The following is a 24,382-nucleotide window of genomic DNA, read 5'->3' as shown; positions in this document are numbered from 1 at the left end:
GATGCCTTACGTCATTGATGCGCCGCACACATGATGCGCCACACATATTTTTACTTTTACACATTACGCTTTCTTAATACACATGCCACACGACGATGCGCGACATTAATATTTTTTTACACACATACGCGCATACATTATTTTTTTAATATTAATATTATTTTTAACACACATTTTTTAACGTCGATGCGCCATTATGCGCCATCATTATTTTTGGCGTTCACATGCCATTAACAGACGCTTACGTCATTATTTTTATTACGTCGACACATTTTTCTACGCTTTTCACATACTTCGCTACGTCATGCTTAATATCACATTATTTACGACGGTCATGATGCGCACATAATATTTTTTTAATATTAATATTTAATAGATGCTTATTGCCATACGACAATATTATACTTATAGAGAGGCCCAGGCCCAGACACACAGGCCTCCGAGACTGTCAATAAACATGGTTACTGTCGTCAGACCCCAGACACACAGGCCACCGAGACTCAACAAACATGGTTATGTCGTCAGACCCCAGACACAGGCCTCCGAGACTCAACAAACATGGTTACTGTCGTCAGACCCCAGGCCCAGACACACAGGCCTCCGAGACTCAACAAACATGGTTACTGTCGTCAGAACCCAGGCCCAGACACACAGGCCTCCGAGACTCAACAAACATGGTTACTGTCGTCAGACCCCAGGCCCAGACACACAGGCCACCGAGACTCAACAAACATGGTTATTGTCGTCAGACCCCAGACACACAGGCCTCCGAGACTCAACAAACATGGTTACTGTCGTCAGACCCCAGGCCCAGACACACAGGCCTCCGAGACTGTCAATAAACATGGTTACTGTCGTCAGACCCCAGGCCCAGACACTTAGGCCACCGAGACTCAACAAACATGGTTATTGTCGTCAGACCCCAGACACACAGGCCACCGAGACTGTCAACAAACATGGTTACTGTCGTCAGACCCCAGGCCCAGACACTTAGGCCACCGAGACTCAACAAACATGGTTATTGTCGTCAGACCCCAGACACACAGGCCACCGAGACTCAACAAACATGGTTATTGTCGTCAGACCCCAGACACACAGGCCACCGAGACTGTCAACAAACATGGTTACTGTCGTCAGACCCCAGGCCCAGACACTTAGGCCACCGAGACTCAACAAACATGGTTATTGTCGTCAGACCCCAGACACACAGGCCTCCGAGACTCAACAAACATGGTTACTGTCGTCAGACCCCAGGCCCAGACACACAGGCCACCGAGACTCAACAAACATGGTTATTGTCGTCAGACCCCAGACACACAGGCCTCCGAGACTCAACAAACATGGTTACTGTCGTCAGACCCCAGGCCCAGACACACAGGCCACCGAGACTCAACAAACATGGTTATTGTCGTCAGACCCCAGACACACAGGCCTCCGAGACTCAACAAACATGGTTACTGTCGTCAGACCCCAGGCCCAGACACACAGGCCTCCGAGACTGTCAACAAACATGGTTACTGTCGTCAGACCCCAGGCCCAGACACACAGGCCTCCGAGACTCAACAAACATGGTTACTGTCGTCAGACCCCAGGCCCAGACACCCAGGCCTCCGAGACTGTCAATAAACATGGTTACTGTCGTCAGACCCCAGGCCCAGACACACAGGCCACCGAGACTGTCAACAAACATGGTTACTGTCGTCAGACCCCAGGCCCAGACACACAGGCCTCCGAGACTCAACAAACATGGTTACTGTCGTCAGACCCCAGGCCCAGACACACAGGCCTCCGAGACTGTCAATAAACATGGTTACTGTCGTCAGACCCCAGGCCCAGACACACAGGCCACCGAGACTCAACAAACATGGTTGTTGTCGTCAGACCCCAGACACACAGGCCTCCGAGACTCAACAAACATGGTTACTGTCGTCAGACCCCAGGCCCAGACACACAGGCCTCCGAGACTCAACAAACATGGTTACTGTCGTCAGACCCCAGGCCCAGACACACAGGCCTCCGAGACTGTCAACAAACATGGTTACTGTCGTCAGACCCCAGGCCCAGACACACAGGCCTCCGAGACTGTCAACAAACATGGTTACTGTCGTCAGACCCCAGGCCCAGACACACAGGCCTCCGAGACTCAACAAACATGGTTACTGTCGTCAGACCCCAGGCCCAGACACACAGGCCTCCGAGACTGTCAACAAACATGGTTACTGTCGTCAGACCCCAGGCCCAGACACACAGGCCACCGAGACTGTCAACAAACATGGTTACTGTCGTCAGACCCCAGGCCCAGACACACAGGCCTCCGAGACTGTCAATAAACATGGTTACTGTCGTCAGACCCCAGGCCCAGACACACAGGCCACCGAGACTCAACAAACATGGTTGTTGTCGTCAGACCCCAGACACACAGGCCTCCGAGACTCAACAAACATGGTTACTGTCGTCAGACCCAGGCCCAGACACTTAGGCCTCCGAGACTCAACAAACATGGTTACTGTCGTCAGACCCCAGGCCCAGACACACAGGCCTCCGAGACTGTCAACAAACATGGTTACTGTCATCAGACCCCAGGCCCAGACACACAGGCCACCGAGACTGTCAACAAACATGGTTACTGTCGTCAGACCCCAGGCCCAGACACACAGGCCACCGAGACTGTCAACAAACATGGTTACTGTCGTCAGACCCCAGGCCCAGACACTTAGGCCTCCGAGACTGTCAACAAACATGGTTACTGTCATCAGACCCCAGGCCCAGACACACAGGCCACCGAGACTGTCAACAAACATGGTTACTGTCGTCAGACCCCAGGCCCAGACACTTAGGCCTCCGAGACTGTCAACAAACATGGTTACTGTCATCAGACCCCAGGCCCAGACACACAGGCCACCGAGACTGTCAACAAACATGGTTACTGTCGTTAGACCCAGGCCCAGACACACAGGCCACCGAGACTGTCAACAAACATGGTTACTGTCGTCAGACCCCAGGCCCAGACACTTAGGCCTCCGAGACTGTCAACAAACATGGTTACTGTCATCAGACCCCAGGCCCAGACACTTAGGCCTCCGAGACTGTCAACAAACATGGTTACTGTCGTCAGACCCCAGGCCCAGACACACAGGCCACCGAGACTGTCAACAAACATGGTTACTGTCGTCAGACCCCAGGCCCAGACACTTAGGCCTCCGAGACTGTCAACAAACATGGTTACTGTCATCAGACCCCAGGCCCAGACACACAGGCCACCGAGACTGTCAATAAACATGGTTACTGTCGTCAGACCCCAGGCCCAGACACACAGGCCACCGAGACTCAACAAACATGGTTGTTGTCGTCAGACCCCAGACACACAGGCCTCCGAGACTGTCAATAAACATGGTTACTGTCGTCAGACCCCAGGCCCAGACACACAGGCCACCGAGACTCAACAAACATGGTTGTTGTCGTCAGACCCCAGACACACAGGCCTCCGAGACTCAACAAACATGGTTACTGTCGTCAGACCCCAGGCCCAGACACTTAGGCCTCCGAGACTCAACAAACATGGTTACTGTCGTCAGACCCCAGGCCCAGACACACAGGCCTCCGAGACTGTCAACAAACATGGTTACTGTCATCAGACCCCAGACACACAGGCCACCGAGACTGTCAACAAACATGGTTACTGTCGTCAGACCCCAGGCCCAGACACACAGGCCACCGAGACTGTCAACAAACATGGTTACTGTCGTCAGACCCCAGGCCCAGACACACAGGCCACCGAGACTGTCAACAAACATGGTTACTGTCGTCAGACCCCAGGCCCAGACACACAGGCCACCGAGACTGTCAACAAACATGGTTACTGTCGTCAGACCCCAGGCCCAGACACACAGGCCTCCGAGACTGTCAACAAACATGGTTACTGTCATCAGACCCCAGGCCCAGACACTTAGGCCTCCGAGACTGTCAACAAACATGGTTACTGTCGTCAGACCCCAGGCCCAGACACACAGGCCTCCGAGACTGTCAACAAACATGGTTACTGTCGTCAGACCCCAGGCCCAGACACACAGGCCACCGAGACTGTCAACAAACATGGTTACTGTCGTCAGACCCCAGGCCCAGACACACAGGCCACCGAGACTGTCAACAAACATGGTTACTGTCGTCAGACCCCAGGCCCAGACACACAGGCCACCGAGACTGTCAACAAACATGGTTACTGTCGTCAGACCCCAGGCCCAGACACACAGGCCACCGAGACTGTCAACAAACATGGTTACTGTCATCAGACCCCAGGCCCAGACACACAGGCCACCGAGACTCAACAAACATGGTTACTGTCGTCAGACCCCAGGCCCAGACACACAGGCCTCCGAGACTGTCAACAAACATGGTTACTGTCGTCAGACCCCAGGCCCAGACACACAGGCCTCCGAGACTGTCAACAAACATGGTTACTGTCGTCAGACCCCAGGCCCAGACACACAGGCCTCCGAGACTGTCAACAAACATGGTTACTGTCGTCAGACCCCAGGCCCAGACACACAGGCCTCCGAGACTGTCAACAAACATGGTTACTGTCATCAGACCCCAGGCCCAGACACACAGGCCACCGAGACTGTCAACAAACATGGTTACTGTCGTCAGACCCCAGGCCCAGACACACAGGCCACCGAGACTGTCAACAAACATGGTTACTGTCGTCAGACCCCAGGCCCAGACACACAGGCCTCCGAGACTGTCAACAAACATGGTTACTGTCGTCAGACCCCAGGCCCAGACACACAGGCCTCCGAGACTGTCAACAAACATGGTTACTGTCGTCAGACCCCAGGCCCAGACACACAGGCCTCCGAGACTCAACAAACATGGTTACTGTCGTCAGACCCCAGGCCCAGACACACAGGCCACCGAGACTGTCAACAAACATGGTTACTGTCGTCAGACCCCAGGCCCAGACACACAGGCCTCCGAGACTCAACAAACATGGTTACTGTCGTCAGACCCCAGGCCCAGACACACAGGCCACCGAGACTGTCAACAAACATGGTTACTGTCGTCAGACCCCAGGCCCAGACACACAGGCCTCCGAGACTGTCAACAAACATGGTTACTGTCGTCAGACCCCAGGCCCAGACACACAGGCCTCCGAGACTCAACAAACATGGTTACTGTCGTCAGACCCCAGGCCCAGACACACAGGCCACCGAGACTGTCAACAAACATGGTTACTGTCGTCAGACCCCAGGCCCAGACACACAGGCCTCCGAGACTCAACAAACATGGTTACTGTCGTCAGACCCCAGGCCCAGACACACAGGCCTCCGAGACTGTCAACAAACATGGTTACTGTCGTCAGACCCCAGGCCCAGACACACAGGCCTCCGAGACTGTCAACAAACATGGTTACTGTCGTCAGACCCCAGGCCCAGACACACAGGCCTCCGAGACTGTCAACAAACATGGTTACTGTCGTCAGACCCCAGGCCCAGACACACAGGCCACCGAGACTGTCAACAAACATGGTTACTGTCGTCAGACCCCAGGCCCAGACACACAGGCCACCGAGACTGTCAACAAACATGGTTACTGTCGTCAGACCCCAGACACACAGGCCACCGAGACTCAACAAACATGGTTACTGTCGTCAGACCCAGACACACAGGCCACCGAGACTGTCAACAAACATGGTTACTGTCGTCCAGACCCCAGGCCCAGACACACAGGCCTCCGAGACTCAACAAACATGGTTACTGTCGTCAGACCCCAGACACACAGGCCACCGAGACTCAACAAACATGGTTACTGTCGTCAGACCCAGACACACAGGCCACCGAGACTGTCAACAAACATGGTTACTGTCGTCAGACCCCAGGCCCAGACACACAGGCCTCCGAGACTCAACAAACATGGTTACTGTCGTCAGACCCCAGACACACAGGCCACCGAGACTCAACAAACATGGTTACTGTCGTCAGACCCCAGGCCCAGACACACAGGCCACCGAGACTGTCAACAAACATGGTTACTGTCGTCAGACCCCAGGCCCAGACACACAGGCCACCGAGACTGTCAACAAACATGGTTACTGTCATCAGACCCCAGACCCAGACACACAGGCCTCCGAGACTGTCAACAAACATGGTTACTGTCGTCAGACCCCAGGCCCAGACACACAGGCCACCGAGACTGTCAACAAACATGGTTACTGTCGTCAGACCCCAGGCCCAGACACACAGGCCACCGAGACTGTCAACAAACATGGTTACTGTCGTCAGACCCCAGGCCCAGACACACAGGCCTCCGAGACTCAACAAACATGGTTACTGTCGTCAGACCCCAGGCCCAGACACACAGGCCTCCGAGACTCAACAAACATGGTTACTGTCGTCAGACCCCAGGCCCAGACACACAGGCCACCGAGACTCAACAAACATGGTTACTGTCGTCAGACCCCAGGCCCAGACACACAGGCCACCGAGACTGTCAACAAACATGGTTACTGTCGTCAGACCCCAGGCCCAGACACACAGGCCACCGAGACTCAACAAACATGGTTATGCCACAAGGTGATGTCGTCTGTTAACAAGGACCAGCTTACCTCCGCTTAACTGTTAAACAACCCTACTCTCTCACTCACTCACTAAATACCATGAGAGAAAGAGAGCAAGGGAGTGGGGGAGGAAGACAAAGAGTGGGGGACAGGGGGAAGAAAGAAAGGGATGAAGATGGAAAGAGGGAGGGAGTGGGAGATAAAGGGGGAAGGAGACTGCCCACCCAAATGTCTATTCTAAACTACAGATCCTGTAGTACTGAGAGTCCAGTACAAGTCCGAACATGCAAACCCAGGCTCCACACACACAAACGCAGCAACCACACTGGAAGCTACAGGGCAAAGCCCAACAAGCAGGACACTTTCCATGGAATGTCAGTCAAAAGAACAGGTGTTCTGTTACAAGTGCACACACACACACACACTCACAAGCAATTACAGTTAAAAAAAAAATGGTCATCATAAATTGTAACGGTGATATAGTGAACTTAAAATCATAGTAATTGTGACTATGCATTTTCTGTTACTAACCCATGCTGACTGATGACTAGCCTACAATCTATAGTATTTGAATCAATACAGATCAGTGTTACACCACTCCACCAGGCACTGTGCCCACCTGTAATGTGCTGACAGACAATGAAAGAATCCATTAAACAAGCTATAACACGAGCAATGCTGACTCTCTTCCTATTACAATACTATTGCGGTGTGTCTGTCTGTATGACTGGCCTTCCATGGAAAGTGCCCTGCATGTTGGGCTTTGGCCTGTGGCTTGTGTGTGTAGCCTGCATATCATTGTTTACAAAGTCCCCCCCATCTCAGTCTTATCCAGCATTTACCCAATAAACAATTATACATAAACAACTATTTTATTGATTTATCGGTGGCTAGTGCTACCCTATTGCATTGAGCATGTATAGACGGCAGAGAGAGCGAGTTGTGTCCTTGGTTATTACAACAAATAGTGTTATATCAGCCATGTTGCTGGAGAGAGAGAGAAATAGGGCACTTACCGACTAACACACAGAGAACATCAACTAGAATCAGCATATTTTTCTTGTGAACTGGTAATTCCGTCATCTTCACACTTCTACTCTCCGAAGAATTATCAAAACTGCATACACGTTATTGGGAGAAGTTCAGTTGCAAAGGTAAGAGAAAAAATAGTGGGAACAGTCAGATGTGCTTGTTCTTCCGGATTTCGCTCCCGTAGCCTACCTGGTCTACCTGTTTAAGCCTACACTCTATAGGTGAGTCAGGGAAAACCACAACTGTAGGATACACCACACACACGGAGTGTCCTGCGCTGTCAACACACGGACATGTGTGGGTCGCACATTGTCCCCTCGCAAGCAGAGATGCCGGAAGAAAAAAAACGTCTGAAATCGTTTCCTTTACGGAAAGTTGAGAGTGGGCAACTTTTTCCAACTAAATACGTGTGTGCGTTTACACTCTCCACTACCCAGAGCTGACGTCAGAGCTTTTGTGAAAATAAAAGTGAACCAGACCGCAGGGAGGAGTCAGAGGATGAAGAGATTATTTTTGTTGAAGAGAGAAACGGTGTTGCAGCAACATCCAGAAAACAATTAAAAAGGATGCAAGGTAAATGAGATGGGTCATGGAAAATGTAGGCTTTCTGATAATATAGAAATAAACTACTTTTACCCCCACACATCAGCCGATGTCACAAAGTGCTGTACAGAAACCCAGCCTGAAACACCAAACAGCAAGCAATGCAGATGTAAAAGCACAGTGGCTAGGAAAAACTCCCTAAAGGAAGGAACCAAGGAAGAAACCTAGAGAGGAACCAGTCAAATAATACTCATCACAGTGGTTGTAGAGGGTGCAACAGGTCAGCACCTCAGGAGTTAATGTCAGTTGGCTTTTCATAGCCGATCATTTAGAGTTAGAGACAGCAGGTGCGGTAGAGAGAGAGTTGAAAACAGCAGGTCCGGAACAGGTAGCATGTCCGGTGAACAGGTCAGGGTTCCATAGCCGCAGGCAGAACAGTTGAAACTGGAACAGCAGCACGACCAGGTGGACTGGGGACAGCAAGGAGTCATCAGGCCAGGTAGTCCTTAGGCATGGTCCTAGGGCTCAGGTCCTCCGAGAGAAGAGAGAAAGAGAATGAGAGAGAATTAGAGGGAGCATACTAAAATTCACAAAGGACACCGGATAAGACAGGAGAAATACTCCAGATATAACAGACTGACCCTAGCCCCCCGACACAAACTACTGCAGCATGAATGAATCATTGTTTTTGTTGCCTCAGGGCAACGCTGTGCCATGAAGGTAGGCTAAAACACAAAGGAAAATCAGAAACAGAAAATGTATTAAGTGAAATATAGTAGAAACAAGCACTCTTTTCCTAAGAAAATACAAGTTGGGCATAACCTAGTATTTCACTGCCTATCCAACCAGATTCTGGGGTCCACTCTTCTTCGCTGTCACTGTCCTCAAGCTGACTGTCCTCACTATCAGAGGGTATGATCCAACTGCTCCATTAGGCTCCCTTTGCTCATAGAATGTCCCTGTGTGAGTCTGTATAGGCGTTGCAGCGATGAGACAAGACTGTAACAACCAATTGGATACCATGAAAAAGGGGTCAAAAAAAGGTGTTTCTTACCATGTGCTCACATGTTTTTGTTGTTTCCTGGAAGAAGTTCCCTGCCCAAACTGATACATCATACCAACCTCTGCACCTCATTGGATTGTTCAATTTAAAACAATTCACATGGGAGGTTGTAGGGTCCAAATGGTTTTCTGTTGCTTTAGTGCAACTATGTGCAGTAGCGGGTTAACAGGAGAGGGAATATTCGTAAAGGATATTACATCCCTTTTCAGGTTTCCTACATCTGTCACATACTACAATTGCACACTAAAAGATATAAGGTACACTTTTACATTCAGGTGGCTCTCTTTATGTTTAATGTGCGTTGTAATATTCTAGGTCTGTGACAACTCCCATTTGGTGCTCGTAAAAGTCACTTCAGCTCAGTTGAATGATCAGCACGCTGTTGAACGTCGCAGCACTAAACAATCCACCTTCTAAAGCCAGCGGTCCCGTTGGACCAGAACAAAGACCCAGCAACATGCCTCAATGAGATCATAGAGGGTCTTTATTATGGAGCAGTGGTGATCAGGGACATGCTGTACAGGAGACAGAGTATCTGAAGAAGAGGCGGCTGGAGGTACTGTAGAGGTGTGAGATGAGATGCATTCGTCTATTTGCCCTTGCATTTCCGCGGCAGGGGCAGACAAAGCTCCTGTAATAAACAAACAGACAAACTAATGACATTGTTATTAAATTATTTAAATGAATGAGTAAATGAGAGAAACACAGCTCACCTGTAGGCGCGGCGAGGCGCTAGCGGAGCGTGCAGCTAGGGTAACCGTGTACGGGTTGTAGCCTTGGAACAGCGCCTTCCGCTGGTTGGGCCGTGAAAGGACCTGCACCCTCTCACTGGCTACTGCCTTCCTCACTGGCCCAGGCACTGGCCAGATGACTGGACGGTCCTGGGCATACTGGGGGTGGTCAGACTTAGGGACTGGGAGAGGGGAGGTGGGATGGGGATGAGGAAGGAGACGGAGAGAGTAATGGAAAAAGAGAGAGTTGTGTGCGAGACAGGTAGAGTAGCGACAATTTTCAGGCTAAAAATTAACACCACATTTACTTTGCAATGTAGTTGGATGGCCGTTACTAAATGTTACTGTCTAAGGTAAATACGAGGTATCCTAAGTGTCTTACTGGCAAGGAGCTGTAGTCGGGAGGAGGTTGCAGCTGGGTGGGGGGTGCCAGTGAGGTCTTGGATGAATGGGGCGAATAGAGACCCTGCCTCCGCTTGGGACAGGCCAACTGGCAGACCCTAGGACTGGCTACTGCAGTCCGCACCGCTCTGCTCAGCTAGAGAGAGACACATACAAAGAGAGGAAACCAGAGAGATAGCTAGATATAGAGAGACACAGATAGAGAGGGTTATACATTGAGGTGTGTGTGTGATGTGCTCACGGAGGCCAGTAGGGGGCGGTCAGATACCCAGCCTGCGGTGGGGAGGCGGGGCAAAGCCAGAGAACACACTCTATTGGATGGATAGGCACTCAGAGCTGCTACACTGACCTCCCATTGGGGAGATGATCTGGAGAGGAGAGTCATCTGTAGTCATCATAGACATCATGCATTATACACATCATTAACATACTGTACAACATTATGACGTCGCACCTGCTCTGTTCGAACCCAGAATTAAGCCGCTTCCTGCCACACAGCTGGGACCAGTGGGGTGTCAACTCTATAACAAAAACAGTAACATTAAAAAGGTCATTATAAAGTCAATTATCCACAACACAAACATCATAGAGACAGAAAGAGAGTGAAAAAGGGATAGGGACAGAAAGAGAGTGAAAAAGGGATAGGGACAGAAAGAGAGTGAAAAAGGGATAGGGACAGAAAGAGAGTGAAAAAGGGATAGGGACAGAAAGAGAGTGAAAAAGGGATAGGGACAGAAAGAGAGTGAAAAAGGGATAGGGACAGAAAGAGAGTGAAAAAGGGATAGGGACAGAAAGAGAGAAAAAAGAGTGAAAAGGGATAGGGACAGAAAGAGAGTGAAAAAGGGATAGGGACAGAAAGAGAGTGAAAAAGGGATAGGGACAGAAAGAGAGTGAAAAAAGAGAGAAAAAGAGAGTGAAAAAGGGATAGGGACAGAAAGAGAGTGAAAAAGGGATAGGGACAGAAAGAGGAAGGGACAGAAAGAGAGTGAAAAGGGATAGGGACAGAAAGAGAGTGAAAAAGGGATAGGGACAGAAAGAGAGTGAAAAAGGGATAGGGACAGAAAGAGAGTGAAAAAGGGATAGGACAGAAAGAGAGTGAAAAAGGGATAGGGACAGAAAGAGAGTGAAAAAGGGATAGGGACAGAAAGAGAGTGAAAAAGGGATAGGGACAGAAAGAGAGTGAAAAAGGGATAGGGACAGAAAGAGAGTGAAAAGGGATAGGGACAGAAAGAGAGTGAAAAAGGGATAGGGACAGAAAGAGAGTGAAAAAGGGATAGGGACAGAAAGAGAGTGAAAAAGGGATAGGGACAGAAAGAGAGTGAAAAAGGGATAGGGACAGAAAGAGAGTGAAAAAGGGATAGGGACAGAAAGAGAGTGAAAAAGGGATAGGGACAGAAAGAGAGTGAAAAAGGGATAGGGACAGAAAGAGAGTGAAAAAGGGATAGGGACAGAAAGAGAGTGAAAAAGGGATAGGGACAGAAAGAGAGTGAAAAAGGGATAGGGACAGAAAGAGAGTGAAAAAGGGATAGGGACAGAAAGAGAGTGAAAAGGGATAGGGACAGAAAGAGAGAGTGAAAAAGGGATAGGGACAGAAAGAGAGTGAAAAAGGGATAGGGACAGAAAGAGAGTGAAAAAGGGATAGGGACAGAAAGAGAGTGAAAAAGGGATAGGGACAGAAAGAGAGTGAAAAGGGATAGGGACAGAAAGAGAGTGAAAAAGGGATAGGGACAGAAAGAGAGTGAAAAAGGGATAGGGACAGAAAGAGAGTGAAAAAGGGATAGGGACAGAAAGAGAGTGAAAAAGGGATAGGGACAGAAAGAGAGTGAAAAAGGGATAGGGACAGAAAGAGAGTGAAAAAGGGATAGGGACAGAAAGAGAGTGAAAAAGGGATAGGGACAGAAAGAGAGTGAAAAAGGGATAGGGACAGACAAAAAGGGATAGAAAAGAGGGATAGGGACAGAAAGAGAGTGAAAAAGGGATAGGGACAGAAAGAGAGTGAAAAGGGATAGGGACAGAAAGAGAGTGAAAAAGGGATAGGGACAGAAAGAGAGTGAAAAAGGGATAGGGACAGAAAGAGAGTGAAAAAGGGATAGGGACAGAAAGAGAGTGAAAAAGGGATAGGGACAGAAAGAGAGTGAAAAAGGGATAGGGACAGAAAGAGAGTGAAAAGGGATAGGGACAGAAAGAGAGTGAAAAAGGGATAGGGACAGAAAGAGAGTGAAAAGGGATAGGGACAGAAAGAGAGTGAAAAAGGGATAGGGACAGAAAGAGAGTGAAAAAGGGATAGGGACAGAAAGAGAGTGAAAAGGGATAGGGACAGAAAGAGAGTGAAAAAGGGATAGGGACAGAAAGAGAGTGAAAAAGGGATAGGGACAGAAAGAGAGTGAAAAAGGGATAGGGACAGAAAGAGAGTGAAAAAGGGATAGGGACAGAAAGAGAGTGAAAAAGGGATAGGGACAGAAAGAGAGTGAAAAAGGGATAGGGACAGAAAGAGAGTGAAAAATAGGGATAGGGACAGAAAGAGAGTGAAAAGGGATGGGGACAGAAAGAGAGTGAAAAGGGATGGGGACAGAAAGAGAGTGAAAAAGGGATAGGGACAGAAAGAGAGTGAAAAAGGGATAGGGATAGGGACAGAAAGAGAGTGAAAAAGGGATAGGGACAGAAAGAGATAGGGAAAAAGAGAGGGATAGGGACAGAAAGAGAGTGAAAAAGGGATAGGGACAGAAAGAGAGTGAAAAAGGGATAGGGACAGAAAGAGAGTGAAAAAGGGATAGGGACAGAAAGAGAGTGAAAAAGGGATAGGGACAGAAAGAGAGTGAAAAAGGGATAGGGACAGAAAGAGAGTGAAAAAGGGATAGGGACAGAAAGAGAGTGAAAAAGGGATAGGGACAGAAAGAGAGTGAAAAAGGGATAGGGACAGAAAGAGAGTGAAAAAGGGATAGGGACAGAAAGAGAGTGAAAAAGGGATAGGGACAGAAAGAGAGTGAAAAAGGGATAGGGACAGAAAGAGAGTGAAAAAGGGATAGGGACAGAAAGAGAGTGAAAAGGGATAGGGACAGAAAGAGAGAGTGAAAAGGGATAGGGACAGAAAGAGAGTGAAAAGGGATAGGGACAGAAAGAGAGTGAAAAAGGGATAGGGACAGAAAGAGAGTGAAAAAGGGATAGGGACAGAAAGAGAGTGAAAAAGGGATAGGGACAGAAAGAGAGTGAAAAAGGGATAGGGACAGAAAGAGAGTGAAAAAGGGATAGGGACAGAAAGAGAGTGAAAAAGGGATAGGGACAGAAAGAGAGTGAAAAAGGGATAGGGACAGAAAGAGAGTGAAAAAGGGATAGGGACAGAAAGAGAGTGAAAAAGGGATAGGGACAGAAAGAGAGTGAAAAAGGGATAGGGACAGAAAGAGAGTGAAAAAGGGATAGGGACAGAAAGAGAGTGAAAAAGGGATAGGGACAGAAAGAGAGTGAAAAAGGGATAGGGACAGAAAGAGAGTGGGGTGATCTTACCAAACATGGTGGTGGAGCCATTTCTTTCAGGTGGGAGTTCATCTAGCCAGTAGACTGACCGTCTGGAAGGAAAAGAATCAGTCAGTCTGTCAGTGTGCGTGTGCATGTGCGTGTTTGTGTGGCAGTACCGGTCAGGGAATCGGAGCAGGTTGGGTTTGGGCTGAGCGAGTTGCACCATCCGGGTAGTCATGGATACGCGAGCTGCTGAAGCATGACAAAAAGATGACTGTTTATTGCACAGGAGGTTGGTGGCACCTTAATTGGGGATGACGGGCTCGTGGTAATGGCTGGAGAGGCATTGGTGGAATGGTATCAAAGACAGCAAACACATGGTTTCCACGTGTAAAGATGCCATTCCATTAGCTCCTTTCCAGCCATTATTATATGCCTTGCTCCCCTCAGCAGCCTCCACAGGTTTATTGTACTTTCCTTAAAATGTCTCTGAACACAGAGCACACACACTTTTTTCTTCAATGGGAGACAAGTACAAAGTCAAAGGGGTGACAATAACACCTCATTATGACATGTAAATAGCCTAACAATGACACCTCAGCCTAACAATGACACCTCATTATGACATGTAAATACCCTAACAAAAACACCTCATTAGGACATGTAAATAGCATAACAATGGCATAAACATGACATAAGAGCTGTCATGAAAATAAAAGAGAGCCGCACACTCTTGGAGCTCAGATGCAAAAATGTAATATACCAACGTTTCGACAGCCAAGCTGTCTTCATCAGGGTATAAGAGCTGTCATGACCACTAGTAAGAAAATATTTTCAACTTTCTCTCAAATATGCTGTCAACTATGCACTGGATGCCAAGTTGCCACCGACTTTATTTACTACTACAGTAGGAATAATTCACCTTGAACAATGATAACATAGGCTAGTGAGTCAGTTCATGAGTATAAAGTATTAACCAGATACGTTTTTAATAAAGTAAACGCAATATCCACGATTAGCAGCCCAAAATATTTGCACACATCATCACGTTATTTTATCACGTCGCCTACCTGCCGCTGCCTCGCGATCAACTTGGGGTGTGTTCGTAAATTCGCTCTGGAGTGCCAGAGTGCGCTCTGTGCGTTCGTAAATTTAGAAAAATGTCAGATTGTCCTTTCGTAAATTCAGAGCGCACAGTTGACGCTCTGGCCGAGGAGTAGGGTTGATCTGAGCGTTCTGACCACACAACGGCAGTCGAGCACCCAAGATAACTGGCTAAAGTTAGCTTGCTTGCTACCTCCAAACATAAATGAGAGAACACCTCACTCTGACCATTTTACTCGCCCAAGCAGAGCAGGCTAGGCTCGTGTCATCTAGAGAGTTGGTGGACTGTAACTGTGCTGCTGGCAACAATTTAAAAACGTTTTTTTTGCCGACATTTCCTGATACGTCCAGTATTCAACAGGTGTTGTGCGTTCATACATTCATTAGCTAGTTATTCTGAGCTCTGATACACTCAGACTAGAGTGCACTGAAAACTGATTAGGGGTGCGTTCGTAAATGCACTCTGGCTATCTACTCCAATTTCAGAGCACTCTCGTTTGTGCCAGAGTACTGAATAACTGATGAATTTACAAACGCGCAACACCCATTGAATATTACCGGTTGGTAGACGATGGCAAACAAAAACTATGAAATTGTTGCCAGCAGCAGTTCGTCACAAACGCTCTAGATAACATCTAAAAAGCCTAATCTTCTCTGCTATGGCGAGTGAGGTGTTCTTTCATGTGTTTGGAAGTAGCTAGTAATCTAGCCAACTTCAGCCTGCTAGTAGTCAAGCACCCAATCTAGCCACCTTTAGCCAGTTAGCTTGGGTGCTTGACAGCTAGCCAAAGCCTCCAGTGTGCGCTCTGAACGCTCCGAGAGTGAAACAAATGTATGAATGCCCAGAACGCAGTCTGAGCGCACACTGGCACTCCAGATTGAATTTACAACTACACCCTAAATAGCCAGTCAAAGTGAATTTACGAACGCACCCTTGATGTTTATCCTTGTTTGCGCTGATACTGACCCCTGGTGGTTGCTATGGTGACGCCGGAATCTATATCATCGGTCATGTCACACACTGTGATGTGAAACGCTTCCATAATGAGGACGTCATTGAACGCACATGCGGGTATTGTTTCAATTTCTCTTGCAATTCCAATTTAAACACCAATTAGAACAAAGCAATTATATTAGTATGGACAATGGAAAGTAGGAAATATATTTATCTGAACAACCCTTATCCCTTCCCTCTACCTGTGTATATGGGGTTAGACTTAACAGTTTTTTAAAAACAAAATCACACTTTAATTTCATAGAACACAAGAAAACCTTACAAACAGCACCACAGTAACAAACCTACCTATTATTCTTTAGCTTTCATGATCAAAGTCCAAAAAACATTCACACATTAACACACTACACAAAACATTAGGAACACCTGCTCTTCCCATTACATTCCGACTAGGCAAACGCTATGATCCCTTATTGATGTCATCTGTGTCTATGAAGTGGAGGAGACAGGTTAAAGGAGGATTTTTTAAGCCTTGAGACAATTCAGATATGGATTGTGTATATGTGCCATTCAGAGGGTGAATGGGCAAGACAAAATATTTAAATGCCTTTGAACAGGACGTGGTAGTAGGCACTCCGATTTGAGTGTGTCAAGAACTGCAACACTGCTGGGGTTTTTTACACTCAACAGTTTGTGTGTATCAATAATGGACCACCACTCAAAGGACATCCAACTTGGGAAGTGTTGGAAGCATTGGAGTCAACATGGGCCAGTATCCCTGTGGAGCGCTTTCAACACCTTGTAGTCCATGCCCCGGCGAACTGAGGCTGTACAGAGGGCAAAAGGGGGTGCAACTCAATATCAGGAAGGTGTTCCTAATATTTTGTACACTCGGGGTATAATACCAGCATTCATACATATAAGTACTGAAATAGCTTTCAAGCACACGTTTCTATAATAGCTTTCCACTATACCGATGTAGCGTTCTACTGTATAGCACTATTGGATGAAACTCCCACCCTGGTACAGGTAGCTAATCAATGTGCCAGACAGATAGATGATCAATAACACTATTGACATACAGTAACCTGCTCTGTTACAGCATTTGCCTTTGGCCATATACAGTTTAACCATTGTGGTTTCTACCAGAACCATGTTGACTCTCTAAGAAAAACATCACACAGTTCCACAGCAGCCATGTTAGCATCTCCGCAGACGACAGCACCTTCTGTAATAGTATCACATATAGGCATGTTCCACTCTATTGCCTATATAGTGCACTACTTTTGATCAGAGTGCACTAAAGTAGTGCACTACGTAGGGATTAGGGTGCCAGTTGGGATGCTGATAATGAGTGGAGAAGGGTCAGAGGGTCTGTACTATGACAGGGTAGAGCAGAGACAGGTGTTCAGCTCCTCTGATAGGTAGTTTGTGCATGGTGTAGTAGTGGATGACCTCTGGTACAGAGGAGAATGGAGGACTGTTCTCTCCCAGGACGTAACGACTCTCTGAACTCCGAGTGAACTTCATATGCATGAAGCCCTGACAACTCCTGAAAGAGAGAGAGAGAAAAAGAGAGAGCAGCGTTACAAGAGCACCTCCTCCCAGCTGCCCACTGCACTGATGCTAGGTAACATGGTCACCACTTATAAATCAACGATAATTGACAATTTCAATAAGCATTTCTCAATGGCTGGCCATGCCTTCCTCCTGGCTACTCCTACCCCGGCCAACAGCTCCGCCTCCCCCGCAGCTACTCGCCCGAGCCTCCCCAGCTTCTCCTTCACCCAAATCCAGATCGCAGATGTGCTGAAAGAGCTGCAAAACCTGGACCCATACAAATCAGCTGGGCTAGACAATCTGGACCCTCTATTTCTAAAACTATCCGCCGCCATTGTTGCAACCCCTATTACCAGCCTGTTCAACCTCTCATATCGTCCGAAATCCCTAAAGACTGGAAAGCTGCCGCAGTCATCCCCCTCTTCAAAGGGGGTGACACCATAGACCCAAACTGTTACAGACCTATATCCATCCTGCCCTGCCTTTCTAAAGTCTTCGAAAGCCAAGTCAACAAACAGGTCACTGACCATTTCGAATCCCACCGTACCTTCTCCGCTGTGCAATCTGGTTTCCGAGCCGGTCACGGGTGCACCTCAGCCACGCTCAAGGTACTAAACGATATCATAACCGCCATCGAGAAAAGACAGTACTGTGCAGCAGTCTTCATCGACCTGGCCAAGGCTTTCGACTCCGTCAATCACCTTATTCTTATCGGCAGACTTGGTTTTTCTAATGACTGCCTCGCCTGGTTCACCAACTACTTTGCAGACAGAGTTCAGTGTGTCAAATCGGAGGGCTTGTTGTCCGGACCTCTGGCAGTCTCTATGGGGGTGCCACAGGGTTCAATTCTCAGGCTGACTCTTTTCTCTGTATACATCAATGATGTCGCTCTTGCTGCGGGCGATTCCCTGATCCACCTCTATGCAGACGACACCATTCTGTATATTCTGGCCCTTCCTTGGACACTGTGCTAACTAACCTCCAAACGAGATTCAATGCCATACAACACTCTTTCCGTGGCCGCCAACTGCTCTTAAACGCTAGTAAAACCAAATGTATGCTTTTCAACCGCTCGCTGCCTGCACCCGCCCGCTGCCCGCACCCGCCCGACCAGCATCATCACCCTGGACGGTTCCGACCTAGAATATGTGGACAACTATAAATACCTAGGTGTCTGGCGAGACTGTAAACTCTCCTTCCAGACTCATATTAAACATCTCCAATCCAAAATCAAATCTAGAATCGTCTTTCTATTTCACAACAAAGCCTCCTTCACTCACGCCGCCAAACTTACCCTTATAAAACTGACTATCCTACCGATCCTCGACTTCGGCGATGTCATCTACAAAATAGCTTCCAACACTCTACTCAGCAAACTGGATGCAGTCTATCACAGTGCCATCTGTTTTGTTACCAAATCACCTTATACCACCCACCACTGCGACCTGTATGCTCTAGTCGGCTGGCCCTCGCTACATATTCGTCGCCTGGCTCCAGGTCATCTATAAGTCTATGCTAGGTAAAGCTCCGCCTTATCTCAGTTCACTGGTCACGATAACAACACCCACCCGTAGCACACGTTCCAGCAGATATATCTCACTGATCATCCCCAAAGCCAACACCTCATTTGGCCGCCTTTCCTTCCAGATCTCTGCTGCCAGTGACTGGAACGAATTGCCCCCCCAATTTTTTTTTTTTTTTTTTTAAATGGCTGAAGTTGACCTTTGATTTCCCTCACCAACTTTAAACATCAACTATCTGAGCAGCTAACCGATCGCTGCAGCTGTACATAGTCCATCTGTAAATAGCCCACCCACCCAATCTACCTACCTCATCCCCATACTGTTTTTATTTTATTTACTTTTCTGCTTTACTTGCACATCATCTGCTCATTTATCACTCCAGTGTTAATCTGCTAAATTGTAATTATTCGCTACTATGGCCTATTTATTGCCTACCTCCTCATGCCTTTTACACACACTGTATATAGACTTTATTTTTTCTACTGTGTCATTGACTTGTTTATTGTTTACTCCATGTGTAACTCTGTTGTTGTCTGTGTCACACTGCTTTGCTTTATCTTGGCCAGGTCGCAGTTGCACATGAGAACTTGTTCTCAACTAGCCTACCTGGTTAAATAAAAGGTGAAATAAAAAATAAATAAAAAAACCTTAACACCTTATTAGGGCCTAGATAAATATGGAAAACCCATTTACGATGATGTGATTGGCATAATGTAGAACATCAGGAAGGCTTCCTGAGTGGTCCAGTGGTCTAAGGCACTAGAGATCCTGGGTCAAGTCCAGGCTCTGTCGCAGCCGGCCGCGTCCGGACCAATGGGGCGGCGCACAGTTGGCCCAGCATCGTCCGTTTTAGGGGAGGGTTTGGCCGGCCGTCCTTGTCCCATCGCGCATTAGCAACTCCTGTGGCGGGCCAGGCACAATGCAAGCTGACATGGTCGCCAGGTGTTTCTTCCGACACATTGGTGCGGCTGGCTTCCGGGTTTAGCGGGCGTTGTGTCAAGAAGCAGTGCGGCTTGGCTGGGTTGTGTTTCGGGGGACGCACGGCTCTCGATCTTCGCCTCTCCCGGGTCCGTACGGGAGTTGCAGCGATGGGACAAGACTAACTACCAATTGGATACCACAAAATTGTAGAGAAAAACAAACTAACAAAAAAATAACACCAGGAGAATGAGAGAGGGAGAGTGTGTAAAGGTACCTGAGGGAGAGAGAGTAGTCTTTTGGGCAGGTCTGGCTCTTCCTCACCAGGTAGGAACTCTCTTTGCACAACATCAGTAGAGTCTCTGCCTCCGCACGACTCACAGCACCGTGGTACCACCTGCAAGGGGGACATATTACCGTGTGACGCATAGCAAGGGACACAAAATTGTCACACACGGCCAGGGGGAGCTTCTTAAATTATACTGAGAGTCAGCGGTTGAGGGGAGGAACTTACACCTGTCTCTCCAGGGGCAGGCAGGGGTCCACTCTCTCACCCAGGACAGGGGGGGTGTCACCAGGCCTCCGAAGGTTGGCTGCGCCCCCTGGGGCTGTGGGGCTGGTCCTGGGTAGTTTGGCCTGGTCTGACTGGCCTAACGACTTCTCCCACTCCGCCCCCTCAAACTTCACTACAAATGGAGAGTTTTATTAGCCAACTACTTAAATAGCTGGGCAACAGGTAGTCTAGCGGTTAAGAGATTTGAGCCAGTTACTGAAAGGTCGCTGGTTCGAATCCCGGCGCAGACTAGGTGAAAAATGTGCCCTTGAGCAAGGCACTGAACTCTGATTGGTCCTGTAAATCGCTCTGGATTAGAGTGTCGGCTAAATAACTCAAATGTAAAACTGCAGCATCTACTGAGTGCCTCCTACACCAGAATAGAGCATAGCACTGGTCTACTTGCTAGAGCTTTAGAGATGAACGTGTTTTAGAGCCCAACAATTCAGTGATGCTTTCCTCTATTAGATATCTACCTGCTAGAGCTTTGGAGATGTTGTCCTTCTTCCATTCCCAGGGCTGGTCGTACTCCTCTGCTGGTCTCTCATCGTCCTGGGGCAGCCTGCTCTCTCTGACCTCTCTCTGGAAGAGGAAGAGGAGAGGATGTAGGAGGATGATGAAATCAAAACAGAGAAGAATAAGAAGAAGATTGTTACCGGTTCGTCCCTGAGGAACTCTCTCCCCTGCTGCGGTGGCGCTTCCCGGTGGCGATGTCGAGTCCTCTCATCGTAGGGGTCATCATAGAGTTGATCTCCGATCCCAACCCTTCCACTGCCCACTCCTGGTCGGCCCCGCTCTGGGCCCTGCTGGAGCTCTACACACACAATCAATTAATTAACTGTGAGTCTATGCATCTCAGTAGTATGTCAGTCATTTTAGACAGCCAGGCGTGAAGTCCAATCAATCAATCAATCAATCAAATTTTATTTATATAGCCCTTCGTACATCAGCTGATATCTCAAAGTGCTGTACAGAAACCCAGCCTAAAACCCCAAACAGCAAGCAATGCAGGTGTAGAAGCATGGTGTTTTGTGTTTTGCTTTGTATGTATGATAACGTGTGTATGGTATGATATGGACAGAGTGTTGAAAAGGACATTTAGATTTTAAAACCATCAAATGTGTCACACACGGCCACAATGTGTGGGTGTGTAGGCAACAGCTAAAAGTAACCAACCTGTGATGACCCTCTGGGCTTCAAAGGGTTCCATGTAGCTGCTGCTGTCCCCTGGACGGAGACTGAGCCCTAGGATCGGGTTAGGGCTGAAGGCTACCAGGGTAGGACTGGTGATGGGGCTGAGGCCCAAGGAAAGGTGTGGGCTAGGGTTAGGCTCCCAATCTGCTCTAAGCCGTGGAACTGGTCTGGCATCAAACGGGTCCGAGTAGACAGTGTCGGAGTCCCCTACTGCTGCAGGAGCAGAGGGAAGCACCTGAAGAGAGTGATGGAGGGTGGGTGGGATAGTGAGAAAATAACATGAAAGAGGGAGATCAACAATAAAAACAACAACTGTCATGCCATACCGGTTCCTGGTGGATGGTGACGGGGCTCAGGGGGATCTTACTGCGACTGAACTCCTGAGAATCCACCTTGATTAGCCTGTGTTTGGGAGACACCACCTTCACCTGGAATACATTATAACAACCTTTAAAGACCTGTAATAACATGGTCATAACACCTGTAAAGCCATGTGTTTGATACTGTTAAATCCACCCCATTCCAGCAATTACATTGAGCCAGTCCTCCTATATATCTGCCAACCAGGCTCCTCTGCTGTAATAACAGCAGAAGATATAACATTTCCCACCTCTGCATCGTTGGGAAGGACAGAAGCGAAGGCAGGAAATGCATGCAGGCTTACTGTCCCCCTGCAGCCACCATTTTGTGGTTTCTCTGCGCTCTGGTAGGGGTCTTCAAAGTCCAGGTCTTTCTGGGCTCTGTAGGCCCTCAGGATCGCACTCTCTGTGTAGTCAGGACGCGGAAGCTGGGGGCCATCACGACGGCTGCCGAAGTTCAGGTAGTCCTTTAACCACTTTGCCATGGGTCTGAGGGAAGGAGAATAAATCAGAATATTACATCGTATCTAACAAACACTGTCAACACTTCCAATAATGTGTTTACTGTGACAATGGAATAAGTAAAAACAACACACACAGGCATTCAGTGGATGCTCATCAGACTGGGTGTGAGAGGGAATAATACACTGGGTCTGGCAGTAAGTAAGTGATCAGGGTAGGTCAGACAATTTATCTAAGAGGAATATTAACGTTCTAATGTAACGAATTACATAACTTGCTTGGTATGGGGGCAGTGGACATGAAATGAGGAAAGACTGGCATGATAGACCTGAGCAGGAAAAACTCTGGGCCCTAGTTGTTTAAAGGCCCATATATATAACATATTGAGCAAAAGAAAGGACTCTTTCAATCACACTAGCTACCTATGTATCCTTTGCTTTGTGACAGGAGGATCGGAGCTAGATAAAGCTAGGTAGCTGAACTGGAATGCATTCATCAAACTAACGTTTGAGAGAGTAGTAACTGTTTGTTATCTGGTTATATATAGTACTGTATTTCCATATTTTTATATTTACAAGAAGGCTATATTTCGTTTGAATCTGGAATGCGACTGACAAGCTACTCAGTCATGGATATAACGTTACCTACTACGAATGTTTGGCTAGCTATAATCAGCTGATGTTAGCTAGCTAACGTTAGTCATGTTTGGTGCAACATTGAAGACATAAAGTTAACTAGCTAACGTTGGCTATGCAGCTTATATTTGCATAATATAAAAACGATACTTACGTTTTGATGGAAATCGGGGCCGTTAGCCAATGACGTATTTAATTGTGTGTCCACCCCCATGAATTCACAGAAATGTCATTGTAGCTTGCTAACGTTAGCTTCCCTCGGCTTGAGCTGAAGAAAACAAGTTTGCCTGCCACCAACGTAAATTAACTACGCTACATCAGTCAGTTTAAAACAAAGATTAAATGCATTTTGTAGAATATTATTTCAGTTAACAAGCTAGCTAGCTAGTTGGCTAAAATTACAATTTCTATCTAGCTAACTAATTCGACTATTTTAGTCCGAAATGGTTCTCATTGAGCTATAATAAAAAGGGTTAGCTAGCTACAAGAAAGTATTATTCGGTGGGATTTAACGGCGGTTGGCATCCAATATTAATGGCCCATTACCGCCACCAAATGGACTGGAGTATAAATCCATTATACTTCGTAATACAAAAAAAGTATTGCCAACCCTTCACTCATTAAAAAAAGCCACCACTCCATTCCACTATTTCGAACCTATCTGATCCTATACCAGGCAGAGGGTCTGGGAGGACTGGACACCGTCCTGCTTTAAAATCTTGTAAACCCAAGTACTTCCTTGCAGCTGCCATCACAACACCTATTTTCTGTGATTTTACAATCTATTCCTGCAGGATAGTTGACAGCAATAGCAATAAACACTAAAAAGCCAACCTTACTGAAGCACACTTCATTCGTAGGCCTATCACTCTGTACTGGCAACATTCTACTACTCACCTGGAGCCTCTTAGGATCCCTTACCCTTGACACATCTTCCTCTACTTTCTTCACTGCCTCAGCATACGACACCTTCTGTACAACTCTGATCATGGCAACTTCAACCTGCCTCTCTGGCACTGGAGACTTCTGATCCCCAGGAACATGAGCACCCCTACAGTTAGCCCAATATTGGACTAAAGGAGCCTAACATTACTCATTAGTCCAAGGACCTTAAATGTTCTGTTTAATTGGTGAATTGGCTCTGGAAGCCAAAACAGACAAATACTCCATCTAAATGTGAATCGATTCTCATTTGCAGTATTGTTCTAGAAACATAAATACTTCTACTTTCATATCACATCAAAATAATATCACAAATGCAAAATATACACTTACTGTCCACTGTTTTACCAGTTAGATTATATTATTTGTCACATGCACAGTCGCATTTGTAATTGCAGGG

General features: G+C 47.6%; 3 protein-coding genes across 13 annotated transcripts in view; all 3 read right to left on the bottom strand.

Moving 5' to 3' along the window:
- The window catches only part of LOC127916700 (phospholipid phosphatase 2-like), a 53,638-nt gene extending 45,504 nt beyond the window's left edge, over positions 1-8,134 (bottom strand). The window contains exon 1 of the mRNA XM_052499371.1: positions 7,570-8,134. Within this exon, the coding sequence (XP_052355331.1) occupies positions 7,570-7,636 (67 nt within the window). The 5' untranslated portion in view covers positions 7,637-8,134. The remainder of the gene's footprint in view (positions 1-7,569) is intronic.
- A 1,523-nt stretch (positions 8,135-9,657) lies between these two features.
- Positions 9,658-15,888, bottom strand: LOC118374944 (uncharacterized). Of its 9 annotated transcripts, none has more exons than XM_035761440.2 (8): positions 14,848-15,888; positions 13,954-14,029; positions 13,826-13,887; positions 10,779-10,845; positions 10,566-10,692; positions 10,305-10,460; positions 9,905-10,104; positions 9,658-9,822 (listed from the first exon to the last, which is right to left on the bottom strand). In XM_035761440.2, the coding sequence occupies exons 2-7, from the start codon at positions 14,013-14,015 to the stop codon at positions 10,036-10,038; spliced, it is 543 nt and encodes a 180-aa protein (XP_035617333.2). In that variant the 5' UTR covers positions 14,016-14,029; positions 14,848-15,888; the 3' UTR covers positions 9,658-9,822; positions 9,905-10,035. The 9 variants fall into 9 exon arrangements, with proteins under 9 accessions (XP_035617333.2, XP_035617334.2, XP_035617336.2 ...); XM_035761441.2 differs by having other exon boundaries at positions 13,954-14,026; XM_035761443.2 differs by lacking the exon at positions 14,848-15,888 and adding an exon at positions 14,700-14,820.
- A 217-nt stretch (positions 15,889-16,105) lies between these two features.
- On the bottom strand, positions 16,106-24,095 carry LOC118374943 (SH2 domain-containing adapter protein F-like). Of its 3 annotated transcripts, none has more exons than XM_035761434.2 (9): positions 23,938-24,095; positions 22,195-22,432; positions 21,911-22,012; positions 21,567-21,819; positions 21,047-21,204; positions 20,867-20,972; positions 20,352-20,523; positions 20,115-20,234; positions 16,106-17,388 (listed from the first exon to the last, which is right to left on the bottom strand). In XM_035761434.2, the coding sequence occupies exons 2-9, from the start codon at positions 22,426-22,428 to the stop codon at positions 17,202-17,204; spliced, it is 1,332 nt and encodes a 443-aa protein (XP_035617327.1). In that variant the 5' UTR covers positions 22,429-22,432; positions 23,938-24,095; the 3' UTR covers positions 16,106-17,201. The 3 variants fall into 3 exon arrangements, with proteins under 3 accessions (XP_035617327.1, XP_035617328.1, XP_035617326.1); XM_035761435.2 differs by lacking the exon at positions 23,938-24,095 and adding an exon at positions 23,195-23,567 and having other exon boundaries at positions 22,249-22,432; XM_035761433.2 differs by lacking the exon at positions 23,938-24,095 and adding an exon at positions 23,195-23,565.
- Between the last annotated feature and the right edge of the window lie 287 nt (positions 24,096-24,382).

Source organism: Oncorhynchus keta, chromosome 37 (genome assembly GCF_023373465.1).
Source record: "Oncorhynchus keta strain PuntledgeMale-10-30-2019 chromosome 37, Oket_V2, whole genome shotgun sequence".
NCBI lineage: Eukaryota > Metazoa > Chordata > Actinopteri > Salmoniformes > Salmonidae > Oncorhynchus > Oncorhynchus keta.
The sequence above is the reverse complement of the archived record's forward strand: the minus strand, read 5'-3'. Positions and strand labels throughout refer to the sequence as shown.

Coding starts and splice junctions, on each gene's coding strand:
- LOC118374944 (XM_035761436.2), bottom strand. CDS start 14,015: ATGACTACCCGGATGGTGCAACTCGCTCAGCCCAAACCCAACCTGCTC. Junction 10,846..13,825: donor TGGCTCCACCACCATGTTTG/GTAAGATCACCC, acceptor TTTTTGTTATAG/AGTTGACACCCCACTGGTCC. Junction 10,105..10,304: donor CCGACTACAGCTCCTTGCCA/GTAAGACACTTA, acceptor CCCCTCTCCCAG/TCCCTAAGTCTGACCACCCC.
- LOC118374943 (XM_035761434.2), bottom strand. CDS start 22,428: ATGGCAAAGTGGTTAAAGGACTACCTGAACTTCGGCAGCCGTCGTGAT. Junction 20,235..20,351: donor CTGCCCCTGGAGAGACAGGT/GTAAGTTCCTCC, acceptor TCCCCCTTGCAG/GTGGTACCACGGTGCTGTGA. Junction 17,389..20,114: donor GACTACTCTCTCTCCCTCAG/GTACCTTTACAC, acceptor TCTCTCTTTCAG/GAGTTGTCAGGGCTTCATGC.